This window comes from Miscanthus floridulus, chromosome 14 (genome assembly GCF_019320115.1).
Source record: "Miscanthus floridulus cultivar M001 chromosome 14, ASM1932011v1, whole genome shotgun sequence".
Taxonomy (NCBI): domain Eukaryota; kingdom Viridiplantae; phylum Streptophyta; class Magnoliopsida; order Poales; family Poaceae; genus Miscanthus; species Miscanthus floridulus.
The window spans coordinates 67931281-67944998 of NC_089593.1; the positions used below are offsets into that span (position 1 = coordinate 67931281).

Genomic DNA, 13718 nt, shown 5'->3' on the forward strand with positions numbered 1-13718 from the left:
AGTCTGTCGCTATAACTTTTTAGCGTCAGATTGTCTGTCGCTGTAGCCACTTTTAGCGTAAGGCCATCCATCGCTAATCTTGGTGTTGTGGTGTAGTGCATCTTCTTCCAGGTGATCGCTCGCGGAACAGCAAGGTGTTTTCTTCCTGGTGACCGTTCGTTGGACTGCACTGCGAACACCTTCCTGCATCGACTGTGGTCCACGACTTCGAGCAACGCACTATGTCTGGTGCGAATGGAGCCTCCGATGCCCTCGGCATGGGACCCTCCGCTGGGTACACTCTTAACTTTCTGATTACCGTACTTTGCGTACTTACTGTATCGATCGGTATGTCATACTTACATGTTGTAGCGTTTGTTAGTGATATACACATACACATATATGTCGTCACAAACCTGTTGATGTCTTATTTCTGGACTAAATTGACCATGAAAATACCTAATTTTCTAACAACACTAACACACTAGCAGCTCATTCTCTCCTACAGTACCATAAAGCAAGCTGCATGCATGCATCAATTGGAAGCTGCTGATTGCACAGTACTACCTCGCTCATTCTTCTCCTCGGTAGATTCCCAGCAGTTGAAAAGGCCTGCTGCCAGTCGCTAGATCATATCTCATCTTTCATTATCATCGCGTGCACCCAAGAACCATGCATCAGTTCCCAGCAGTTCATGCAGCAACGAACGTCGCATTCCCATCAGTTCACAGCTAGCAGATTAATAATCAATCAAAATACAACTAATCAGGTTGAAGCCGCAATCATTTTCCTTTTCTTATCGAACAATAATGGGTTCTTTAATTTGCTCCTGGCCGGGGAATTTAAACCTTGTTGCATCGTTTGGCACCCCGGCAAGAATATCCTCACTCACCCACGGCCGGCTCCACAACTTTAAGGCTCAAACTACCGCCCAACAATGATGTATACCCACAAAGTGTTTCGCATCATTGATCCAATCCTACATACTAGTCTATGCCAGTAAAGGAAATGTAAAGACCACACAAGATAAGCATAATGTAGATTTTATTGCAAATGGGTATTGGACGATGTGTTTGCCGCTAATGGCTTTATTGCATGGAGAAGAAGGGTGGCCGTTGGTTATGAAGAGGAGCACAAAGGGCAAGAGGAGGGGAGTAGCGGAAGTTGAGAAAGGTATGTCATGAGACCACAAACTCCAGGAGATTAGAATATATGCGCTAGACTGGAGTAAGAATAGGATGTCGATCGGGGCCCCCTACCCCTCCTTATATGTAGTCTGGGGGTAGGGTTACAGGAGATCAAATCAGCTAATAGATGTGTTTCCTAGTTCTGTATATGGAAAGTACAACAGATCATTCAATCATATCCCGTGGATATTGGAATGCCAGCTATCTACGCTTGATAACTTGTGGTAAACATGGGCCTCATTCCTCGTCGTCTTCAGCCCAATTAGTAGGCTTGGGCCGATATATACAGGCGGTGAGGTATCTTGGTCCATATATTCGAAAGAAGCAATGGTGAAAATAATCCAGGTTTTCACCACTGGTTCAAATACGAACTGGCGGCGAAAATGGAATTGGGGGTAAACCATTTATATATGTAGTCACAAAGCCACAAGAAGGCATGCCAAGTTGGGCTGAACAGATCTGGAACTGGTGAAGCTAATTTTTTCATCCCCATTGTGGCTCCTCGTGCACTTTCAGAAAACAGAATTTTTTGGGGGGGCACAATTTTCTTTAAGGCCAAACTGAAGCATCAAAGAATATATAGTTCCCTTGGCGGTTTTAGTATATATACCACAAAAGAAACAAATGTTCCTTAGGTTTTAAGGTAAAAGCATCAATTAATAAGGACGTTTCATACAGCAGAAAGCTGGATGAGGGCAAAACGACCCTCCTAAACAAGCCCTACGTTGTGCACTTACCCTATCTCCCTAGGAGAGCCAGTTTCTCGATCTCATGTATAATTCTCCAAGCTGGCAACACCATTGCTTTCAGATTGTTTCTTGGTCATGAACAAATAACTGACTATATGAAGTATCAATTTTATGTTAATTTATTTCTCAGTTTGTATAGATCAAAATAATAGTCTGATGAACTCTGAAGTGATATCCATGCTGCCTGGTTCTCCGTTTCCTGAATAGTCAAATATTGTTTCCATCCACGGACCTGGGTCAGGCGAAACCGCGTGTGTAGTGTGTAGCGTGACCTCTACGGTACGCACGGGCCCTGCCGCCATGGCCTGATCTGGTATGCAAACCACGTACGTACGTGTTATTCAACGACTAATTGACTATATGTAGCCTCCCGGCCCATACGTACGTGTCCACGAACAAGACAAAGACATGCGTGCTAGACACAACCAGAGGTCAATTTTCATATATATAAAACACAACTAGTCTTCCGATACGTCCTGTCCTGCCTAAATTATTGATGGGTGATATATATATGTGCCCTCATCACACGGTTTAGGCCTAACAGCAGTGTCTTCTGTTTGGTCAAGCCATTATTTCTTAGCTTGCATAGAGCACTATATGAGACTGAGACTGCAACTGACGACGTACATGGTGGGTAATTTGGAAAGCTGAAATGGACTATCCGCATGACTGCAACTTGGCAGAGACCCAGCAGTCTTGGTAAGCTTGTTTGATTTTATTTCTGCGTATATAAATAGGGTAGCTAACTCAAGACATTTGTGTGCATAAAACGTTCGTACGGTGCTACGCAAGATCGAGAGTATGGCAGGGCAGCATGGCCTCGCCACCATGATTGCCGCCGCAGCATTGCTCATTGGAGCCTTGGCGTCCATACCAACAGGTAACCACTTTAACATTCATGCATATACGGCAATGTGTACTAAACCATGCATAGTTAGTTCGTAACAGTGGTGGATCTAGAAGAATAAGTAAAATGGAGTTTCTACCATTATTGTTCTATATCCGTAGCTCTTGTTTCAAGCTTCTATGGGTATCAATTTGTAGAAGCAGCTTAGAAGGGGTTCCATGCTTCGAGTAACGGTAGGGGAGCTCTCGGGCCCATCCTTCCTGGGTGCTAGCTGCTCTTGGTATTACTGTCACTAATATAACATGATATATACGTGCATGGCTGTACGATTGATGCACGGCGGATGGGTTGATCAATGCAACAGGGGTGGATTCCATTGGCGTGTGCTACGGCACCCAGGGTGACGGCCTACCGTCGGCAGCAGACGTGGTGCAGCTGTACCAGTCCAAGCGAATCGGCGCCATGCGCATCTACTCCCCGGACGCCACCATCCTGCAGGCCCTGCGCGGCTCCGGCATCGACGTCATCGTCGACGAGACCAACCTCGACGCGCTCATCTCGAACGCCGCCGCCTGGGTCCAGGCCAACATCCAACCCTACAAGGACGACGTCAACTTCCGCTACATCGCGGTAGGCAACGAGGTCGAGGGCAGCGATACGCAGAAGATCCTCCCAGCCATGCAGAGCCTCGCCGGCGCGCTCTCCGCGGCTGGGTTCGGGGACATCAAGGTGTCCACGGCCGTCAAGATGAGCGTGCTCTCCATGTCCTCGCCGCCGTCCAGTGGCGCGTTTGCGGAACCCTCCGTCATGGGCCCCGTCGTCAGGTTCCTGGCGGGCAGCGGTGCGCCGTTGCTGGCCAACGTCTACCCCTACTTCGCGTACCGGGACGCGGGTGGATCGATCGACCTTGGCTTCTCGCTCTTTGAGCAGAGCTCGACGACTGTCAACGACAACGGGCGGGTGTACACCAACCTCTTCGATGCCATGGTTGACGCGGTGTACTCGGCCATGGAGAAGGAGGGCGAGTCCGGCGTGCCCATCGTCGTGTCGGAGAGCGGATGGCCGTCGGACGGCGGTGGCTTGGGGGCGTCGGTGGACAACGCGCGGACCTACAACCAGAACCTGATCAACCATGTCAGCAACGGCACGCCCAAGATGCCCGGGCCACTGGAGACCTACATATTCGCCATGTTCAATGAGAACGGGAAGCCGGGGGACGAGACGGAGAAGCACTTTGGGCTCTTCAACGGGCAGGATAAGTCCCCGGTGTACCCTATTAGTTTCTCATGAAAAGGACGATCGACGGAGAAAGCTGAAAAATACATTCTTATACGACCAACTGTAGTACGTAATTTTTAGCTTCTTGTACTTGCATTGCTATGTATTGTACGTAAGACTACCCCCAGGAAATATAGTAATATACTACCTCGCGTTGGCATTCTTATATCTCGATCAATTAAGCGAGTGGTTATATTTCAGGTGTCTAAATTTTGAGATGAGTTCAGAACTTCAGATCACATTCTTATACAACCAACTATAGTATATTTTTTTTTATAATGGAACAACGTTCCAGACTCTACTATCCGGAGATGGTACACAGCTGAGCATCAACCACAAAGCCAAGCTATGAGGCACAAATCTTACAACCAAGTGGGGAATAAAATAAGCAAAAAGCAACAAAGTTCAAGCTTATCTTGGGCAAGCGACCAAACGTCTGGAATGGAACTAAAAGCTATGCTCCAATTTGATTCCGGAAGCACCAACCAAACTTTGCAATGACCGCCATCATCGTCTCCAAATCTCTGCAACCACGCTTGGACAGCGGACGCTCCTCCTTCTCGTGCAACAGGGACCACTGCTGGATCCATTAATTCGCCCTAAGGATTACCTATAAATATATATTAGACTTATCCATGTTAAAAACCACATCATTCCTATTCAACCATAGAGCCCAATAAAGTGCTAGATCCCCCAACAAAATCTGGTTTTGAAGCTTAAGACCAACGCCATTCAGCCAAGAACCAAACATATTAGAGAAACTAGTGGGTGGTTGAATTCCAAAAGTGGTGCGCACCGAATTCCAAACAAATCTCACAAAATGGCAATCAAATAATAAATGTTGGATAGTTTCAACAGCACCACAAAAACAACATTTGATATCTCCATGCCAATTTCTTCTTGCTTAATTATCTTTAGTAAACGTAACTCCCTTTATTAAATATCATAGAAAAATCTTGATTTTCAATGGTACCTTTAATTTCCAAAGTGGGTTTTCTTCCGGTTGAACTCCTTGCTTAATCATAGTCCGACATATAGACCGGACCTTGAAAAAGCCACTTGTCGGGTTCATAAACCTGGGGTCCCCAATAGACCCGCTTCTCTGCAAAACCTGGCCCAGCAGGCGGCGCAGCGATAGCATGCGTTTGGGCCGGCCCAGATACATAATGACAGGCTAAGACAACGATCCGGTCCCCGACCGGAAGGCCCGGCCAAGGTGGGACCACAGTCCGACTCTGACCCTCTTCTCCGATCGAGGATAGGCCAGACCTCTGCTCGTTGCTCTTTCCCGACTGAGACGGTCGGGACCGACTGAGAATGACTGACCAGGGACGCCTGCTCGGTACGGGCCCGGGGAGCAGGCGGAGCAGATAAGGTAAGACGCTCAAGTCAACCGCAATACCGAGGATTGTACCGTGCCATGCCCTGCGCATCTACAGGACGGTGCCATCGAGGCATGTCAAGCGAACACGGTAGAACCTGCCAGACGCGTCAGAGTATAAACCATCGTTTGCCGTACCAGGCGAACATGGTAGAGCCAGCCAGATGTGTCTGAACGTAAACAGTATTGTGGGCGCCGCCGGCCATCCCATACCCAATGATGTGGGTAACAAGACTAGGCAGCACACGTATACACTCTCTCTCTTTTTCTCTGACTTGTTAGGCCATCCCTTTCAACTATAAAAGGAGATGAGCTCTCTCCTAAAAGCTCCCCCCAAAGACTGCTCGACTCGATAGCTCAATAGCTCTAGGACTCGACAGCTACATAGTCTACACGCTCTCAACAGCTGATAAGCTCGGACACACAGAGCATACGTTCCAATACTTAGCGCACGTTTGAGCATCTACCACTCTCTTCCACTTGGTTCAGAGTCCGACCGGCCCCCCAACACCCCATTTCTCATTCCTTACTCATTTGTAACCCCACAGCAAACTTCGGGCACCTGGGCTCAGAAATAAAGTCACCGACTGACCTCAACTGGACATAGGGCTTGTTGCCTGAACCAGTATAAATCCTGTGTCATTGAGTGCTAGGCCATATCCGATCATAACGCACGGCAAAACTACAAATATTTACTTATTGGTCATTTTTCGCATCGACAGTTGGCGCCATCCGTTAGGACCACGCCGTGCGCTCACGCCTTTGGTCATCGAATGGCCCACCTTTCCACCATCTTCGGCATGGCAGGCTCGAGCGATACGATTTGCTTTGGCTCACTGAAGTTTCCCATGCTCCCACTTGCTAGGACGTGGACTCCTCCAGTCTTCGTGCCACTCCAGACCATCTTCTTCAGGAGTCTAGACTTTGTCACCGACCAGCTCTGCAAAGAGGCGCTTGTCCTGGCACCAACTGGAGGAGGAGCGCCCTCCACCAACTGCAATGGCCCACTCGACGACCTCAACGCCGAGACACCCGCGCTTCACCTCGAGGCCATGCGGGGCTCAAACCCCATGGTGAGTGATGTACATATTGTTCTTTACTCACTATTTAACACCTTTCGCCGACTCTCCGGAGGGACCTCGTTGTCCCCACCGTGACCGTTGTGCGACCGGCTCCCCTATGGCTTCGTATCCCCCATGGACGCATGCGCGCGGGGACTCTGAAGGATGCTGACGCCGCCCTCTCTCACGTCTGAGTTTGTGGGGATGGCAGGATATGCTCCTGCCTCCTTCCACAACCTCGTCGATGATGAGGTTGAAAGCGATGGCTCCAGCATCGGCGACGTCATGGCACCTGGCCACCCTCTGTCCTAGGAGTGCGCTATGGCGGACATCCTAGGACAACCACCAGAGGTAGTGGAGTCTCTATAGAATCACACCCCTTCGGACCCCGTGCGCAGGCCCACGCGTGTGGGCAGCAGCATGGCAAGGAGTTACGGCAAAGGCTCCTGAACCAGCTGCTGCCTGTGCTAGAGCGCCCGGTGCATCATGCTACGCCACATGTGCGTAACCCGGCAAGTGGTGCTTGGGGCCATGCCCGTCAGGTCCAGCGTACCATACTGGATGGTGGGGATGACCCCCTCAGTTTGCTCGGGCTAGCCAGAACGTTGTTGCTGTGGCGATGCTTCTACGTGGCCTCCCCGAGCCTGTCGACCCCAGGAACAGGCAATCCACTAGAACCTTCGGACGCTGGTGGAGACCACCGCTATTCAGCAGGCGGAGAGCTCCACATCGTGACACTGGCTCGCGGCCTCTTGCCCAACTAGTGGACTAGGGCCGCACAAGTCGAATCGCTCCGTCCACTCACCGCAGCAGTTGCCAGGCATGGAGCAGGAAGCCTTGGCTACACTATAGCCCAACCCGGCGCCCACTCCACACCGACCACCTGTGCGCAAATGGCTCGGGCCAAACCATGATGCTCGTAGTGTCATCAACAATCGACGAAATGCCCAGCACGATGAAAACGCCCATCGAATGGCGGCGAGAGCAGGCAGCGCGGGCCCTAGCCTAACCATTGAGGAGTGTGAGGACACGCACCCCAGACATGGTGGCCGACCAAATGACGGGAGCACCAGCCCAAATGGCCTAGGGCCATGGGCCTTTGGTCATCACATCTAGAAAGCGCCGTTCCCACAGCACTTTCGATCGCCCACCAACATCACCAGGTACACCGAGAAGAAGAACCCCGGTATATGGCTCGAGGACTTCCGGCTCGCCTACCAAGCCAGAGGAGTGGATGATGACTACTTCATCATCCAGTACCTCCCCATCTATGTGGTGGAGCATGTTTGAGCATGGCTCGAATTCCTTCCGCCCGACAGCATCCACGACTAGGCAGATCTCAAGATGGTCTTCGTCGGAAATTTCTAGGGGACGTATGTCTGTCCTGGGAATTCCTAGGACCTCAAGAGCTGCCAGCAAGAGCCCAATGAGTCCCTATGGGATTATATCCATAGGTTCTCAAAGCAGTGCAACTCCCTTCCTGATGTCGTCAACACAAACATCATCAGCGCGTTTCTCTCTGGGACAACCTATGAGTCCTTGATCCATAAGCTTGACTGTGTGAAGCCCCATACCACCCGTGACATGCTCGACATCACCACAAACCATGCCTTCAGTGAGGAGGTGGTCGGGGCGGTCTTCAGCGGTGATCGGGACAGGGGCAAGGCCAAGTGCAAGGACCAAGGCGAGTGCCCCTCCACACAAAAGGGCAAGAAGAACAAGAAGTACCGGCACCAACAGGCCAACCCAGCTTTGGTCATTGTGGCTGACCAAACGGGCAAGCAGCCCTAGCAGGGCTAGCCTGACCACTTCGACAAGCTCATAGAGAGTCCATGCACCAACCACGCATATCCCGTCAAACACCTCTACAAGGACTATGAGCTCCTCAAGCGCTTCCTGCGGCAAACCGCCAAACCAAAGGAAGGGAAAGGCAAGGAGGAGGCAGCCACGAAAGGAGGCACGACGGGCAAGGATGAAGACGGCTTCCCCGACCCCAAGGAATGCCTCATGATCTTTGGGGGATCTGACGCTATCCACTCCAAGCGCCAACACAAGGCACGCTATAGAGAGGCTTGAGCCACCGAGTCAGCCATCCCCTCTTTCCTTAGTTGGTTTTACTCCCCAATCACTTTTGATCAGAGAGACCATCCTTCCCACGTCGCCCGACCGGGTCGCTACCCGCTCATCGTCGACCCCATCATTCGCAAGAAGTGCCTCACCAAGGTGCTGATGTACGAAGGCAGCGGCCTCACTTTTGATCAGAGAGACCATCCTTCCCACGTCGCCCGACCGGGTCGCTACCCTCGACGCCATGCGCATCCCCTGGTCGGAGCTCCGCTTAGTGAGCTCTCCCTTCCATGGCATGATCCTAGGGGTGCAGGCGTATCCACTTGGGCAGATCGACCTACCCATCATGTTTGGTGACCGCGCCAACTTCTGCTCAGAAGTCCTAGCCTTCGAGGTAGTGGAATTTCCAGGGTCCTACCATGCCATCTTGGGGCAGCCATGCTACGCCAAGTTCATGGCAATCCCCAACAACTCCTACCTCAAGCTGAAGATGCCAGGGCCGAACGGTGTCATCAACATAGGTAGTACCTTCTCGCATGCCGACATGTGCGACCGTGAGCATTATGAGCTCGCCACTGCCATCATCAACTCCGTCGAGCTCCCGGAGCTTGTGAATTCGGTGACTCTAGCAGTCCCCGACTGCAATGGGCCGACCTCCTCAAGTGCCTTTCATCTGACTGAGGAAACAAAGGCGGTGGAGATCGACCCCACCGACCCGACCAAGATGGGCGGATTAGGACCAAGCTCCCAGCCAAATAGGAAAGCCAGATCGCCAACTTCCTACACGCAAATCGCAATGTCTTCGCATGGAAGCCTTCTGACATGATGGGCATACCGAGGGAGGTTGCCGAGCATGCACTACGTGTCGTCCCAGGCTCAAATCCCACCAAGCAATGCCTGTGTTGCTTTGACGATGAAAGGCGTAGGGCCATAGGCGAGGAGATCACCAAACTTCTGGTAGCCAGATTCATCAAAGAGGTATACCACTCCAACTGGCTAGCTAATCCTGTTCTTGTTAAAAAGAAGAACGGGAAGTGGAGAATGTGTATTGACTATACTGGCCTCAACAAGGTGTGCCCAAAGGATCACTTCCCTTTACCATGCATAGATCAGATAGTCGACTCCCCCTCAGGGTGCGAAATCCTCTCCTTCCTAGATGCCTACTTAGGCTACCACTAGATCACGATGAAAGAGTCTGACCAGCTCGAGACTTCATCCATCACCCCGTATGGTTCATACTGTTACGTAACCATGCTTATCGGTCTGAAGAGCGCTGGCGCCACCTATCAATGGTTGATGTAGCGATGCTGCACCAACCAAATCGACCCACCCGACCAACCTAACCAAGTCGAGCGGCCAAAACCAACAATCGCCGTCTATGTAGATGACGTAGTGGTGAAAACGGCTCAAGCTAGCGACCTGATCACAAACTTGGCCACGCGAACCTCCGAAGGTTCAACATCAAATTGAATCCCAAAAAATGTGTTTTTGGGGTTACGAAGGGTAAGCTGCTCGGATACATCGTATGCGAGCACGGCATCAAAGCCAACCCCAAAAAAATCATGGCCATCTCCAACATGGGCCCGATACGCAATGTCAAGGGCGTATAGAGGCTCACTGGCTGTTTGGCCACCCTGAGACAGTTCATCTCCCAACTAAGTGAATGAGAGATGCCTCTCTACAAACTTCTCAAGAAGACAGATGCATTCGTTTAGACAAAGGAGGCACATCAGGCTTTGGAAAGCCTCAAAGCATCACTGACGTCATCACCAATCCTCGTCGCTCCTGATCGGGGAGAATCCCTCCTCCTCTACATCATGGCAAGCAACCACGATGTGAGCGCCTCCTTCATCATCGAGAGGGAGGAGCCAGGACACCCCCTAAAGGTCTAAGGACCAGTGTACTTCGTCAATGTGGTACTCACCGATGCCAAAGTTCGCTACCCCCAGCTTCAGAAGCTTCTGCACGCCGTGCTGATGGTGACCTAGAAGCTCCTGCACTACTTCACCGACCACGAGGTCATGATTGTCACCTCGTACCCACTCCAGGAGGTCATCCGTAACCATGAGGCCGCCAGCCGAAACACCAAGTGGGCTCTTGAGCTCATGGGCCATGACATCAGGTATGTCCCCCATACCACTATTAAGTCTCAGGCTCTTGCTGACTTCATCGCCGAATGGACGGAAGTCTAGCTCCTGACCCCGGACATCACCCACGAGTACTAGATGATGTACTTCGATGGGTCGGTTATGGCACCTGGCTCAGGAGTTGGAGTGGTTCTGATCTCTCTGAATGGGAGCAGGCTCTGCTATGCGATCCATCTCCATTTTTCAGCCTCGAACAATGTCGTGGAGTATGAGGCCCTCATCAATGGACTACGCATCGCTGTCGAGCTCGGCGCCACATGGCTATATGTCCACGGAAACTTAGAGTTGGTCATCGACCAAGTCATGAAGGAGTCCTCCTACAAGAGCCCTCTCATGGCGGCATATTGCCAGGAGGTGCACAAGCTCGTGGACAAGTTCTGAGGGATCGAACTCCATCATGTCCCTTGAAAGGACAACGATGTGGCCGACTTCCTCACAAAATTGGGGGCCAGACAGGAATCACCCGCTGACGAGGTCTTTGTAAACGACCTCCACGAGCCGTCTGCCCGCATCCAAAAGGATCTGACACACACGCACTCCAACACCAATCTGGCACTTGGGGGCTCTAACCCCCGACGTGCCCCGACCCCGACCTAGTGCTTGGGGGCTCCGACATTGGTGCTTCCATGGCAACATCGCCTGGCGACATCGCCGTGATGGCACTCGATCTGGTCGACTACAGAGCACCACTGCTCACCTACCTCCTCAAGGAGGTTCTCCCACTAGAGCATGATCAATCGCTCAACGTGCCAAGATGTTCGTCACCATTAGTAATGAACTTTACAAGTGAAGTCCATCGGGAGTGCTCATGAAGTGCATCCCGACTGACCAGGGGAAACAACTTCTCCTTGAAGTCCATGCCAAAATCTGTGGACATCACGCGACCCCAAGGTTGCTAGTTGGGAAAGCTTTTTGTCAAGGTTTTTACTGGCCCACTGCGCTGCGAGATGTAGAGGAGGTGGTCTGCAGGTGTGAAGGATGCTAGTTCTACGCTTGGCAGACTCATCTCGAGAGTAGGAACTTTAGACCACCCCCATCACCTGGCCATTGACGGTCTGGGGCCTTGACATGGTCGAACACCTCAAAAAGGCCCTGGGTGGCTTCACTCACCTACTCGTGGCAGTGGACAAGTTCACCAAGTGGATAGAAGCGAAGCCCATCATCAATATCTGCTCAGAAGAGGCAGTCAAGTTCTTCCTCGACATCATCTATCGGTTTGGTGTCCCTAACTGTATCATCACCAACCATAGAACAAACTTTATCAGGAAGAAGTTCCTAGACTTCTGTGATGGATATGGTATCAGGATCGATTGGGCCTTAGTCGGACACCCGCGTATTAACAGTCAGGTCGAGCAGGCCAATGGCATGGTCCTCCAAGGACTCAAGCCCTGCAAGTTCGACCTACTCAAAAAGTATGCTGGGCAATTGGTTGTAGAGGTCCCAGTAATCCTTTGGAGCCTAAGAATGACCCAAACCAGTCCACAGGGTTCACCCCTTTCTTCCTCGCATACGGAGCCAAAGTAGTGTTGCCCTTCAACCTTGATCATGGTGCCCCAAGAGTAAAGGCCTTCGACCAAGAGCGAGCCACGAAGGCTCAGCAAGACATGATCGACCTGCTCAAGGAGGCTCGTGAGACGACCGTCATCCGCTCCACTCATTACCAGCAAACTCTCCACTGGTACCATGAATGAAAAATTTGGAGGAGAATCCTAGAGGTCGGTGATCTCATACGCCGGGGGACCCAGTCAACCTAGGAGAAATATAAGCTCTCTCCACCATGGGAAAGACCCTACACGGTGACCAAGGTGATCCGACCAGGTGCCTACTGACTAAAGGACAACAACGGCAATGTTCTCACCAACACATGGAACATCGAACAGTTACATCATTTCTTTCCCTAATGCTCGGTCTTACCGTTTATTTCCATTCAATGCTTGCTCCTACAGTGCCCCAGCCTAAGGACTCTCAGCCTGGGTCACTCGAGGGCTCCATGGGGGTGCGATACCACCCCCTTTTTTACTATCATATAGTAACACTTTTTTCCCAAACAAAAGGGCATCACCCAAATGAAAGGGTATTATGTTCCTTAGATTACCATATGTAACTTGCGCTTTTAGCCTCCTGACCGATCACAGCCCGCCACGACCTACGGTTACGAGCAGCTGAGCCTCGCGGGCCACACCTGGGTTCTTAAGGTTGCAGCCTATGGGTCAACGGGCAGGTATGAACAAGAAAGGACAAAAACAAAGCTATGCAAAGATAAAAACAAGGGCAGACGAGACAAGCTTCACCTCACTAGTGATTTCATCACAAAAACAAACTTGAAATATTCACGAATGTAAACTGTTCACACGGGGCTCCTCCACGAATTCATCTATAACATAAACTGACTATTTCTACTCTAACTCTATTATGGCCCCCCGGCGGCATCGACTGACGGTATGGTTGACGAGGACGAAGGCAGCTTGGTTGTGGTCAGGGCGATGGCGCTCAGCTCGGCTACGGTCGGGATGATGCTCGCCTTCAACCCAGCCTCCACTGTCTGCGGCCACGGTCAAACGGCGAGCCTCCATCACCCACTGCATGTTGACCTGCTCAGCGACCATCTGTGCATACAACACCAAACTCTCCCCCAGCGCATGGATTTCGTCTATGCTCCACCCTTTGGCGTATCCTCTGCAGATGGCCACGAAGTCTAGATCAGGGTGGTGGGTCGCCATCGAGGTCAGCACCCCCGCTGTCTCATAGAACATGCCATCGAAGATGAGCGCCTGAACTTCATTCGGGACCTCCGCCAACTGGACGGTGGGCGTACTGGTGCTCGGTCCCAACCCGAACACCTTAGAGATGATCACCTATGTAATATTGCGAAGCTAGTTGAGCTCTCCATCAAGAATGTGTCGCTCCTCAAGGGACTGGGCTAGCGCCTCCATGCTCTGACTAACCGTCGCTTTGACCATCTCCAGCTCTTGCTCCAGAGAGCCAATCTTTCCACCCAGTTCTAGAAACGAACGACAAATTT

General features: G+C 51.3%; 2 protein-coding genes across 2 annotated transcripts; both read left to right on the top strand.

The window, feature by feature from the left end:
• The first annotated feature begins 2692 nt into the window (after positions 1-2692).
• Positions 2693-4069, top strand: LOC136504489 (glucan endo-1,3-beta-glucosidase GII-like). Its single transcript, XM_066499429.1, has 2 exons — positions 2693-2795; positions 3127-4069. The coding sequence occupies exons 1-2, from the start codon at positions 2717-2719 to the stop codon at positions 4050-4052; spliced, it is 1005 nt and encodes a 334-aa protein (XP_066355526.1). The 5' UTR covers positions 2693-2716; the 3' UTR covers positions 4053-4069.
• A 4724-nt stretch (positions 4070-8793) lies between these two features.
• On the top strand, positions 8794-9375 carry LOC136503641 (uncharacterized). The gene has a single exon (XM_066498651.1). The coding sequence runs from the start codon at positions 8794-8796 to the stop codon at positions 9373-9375; it is 582 nt and encodes a 193-aa protein (XP_066354748.1).
• Positions 9376-13718: the final 4343 nt, after the last annotated feature.

Coding starts and splice junctions, on each gene's coding strand:
- LOC136504489 (XM_066499429.1), top strand. CDS start 2,717: ATGGCAGGGCAGCATGGCCTCGCCACCATGATTGCCGCCGCAGCATTG. Junction 2,796..3,126: donor CTTGGCGTCCATACCAACAG/GTAACCACTTTA, acceptor TCAATGCAACAG/GGGTGGATTCCATTGGCGTG.
- LOC136503641 (XM_066498651.1), top strand. CDS start 8,794: ATGCGCATCCCCTGGTCGGAGCTCCGCTTAGTGAGCTCTCCCTTCCAT.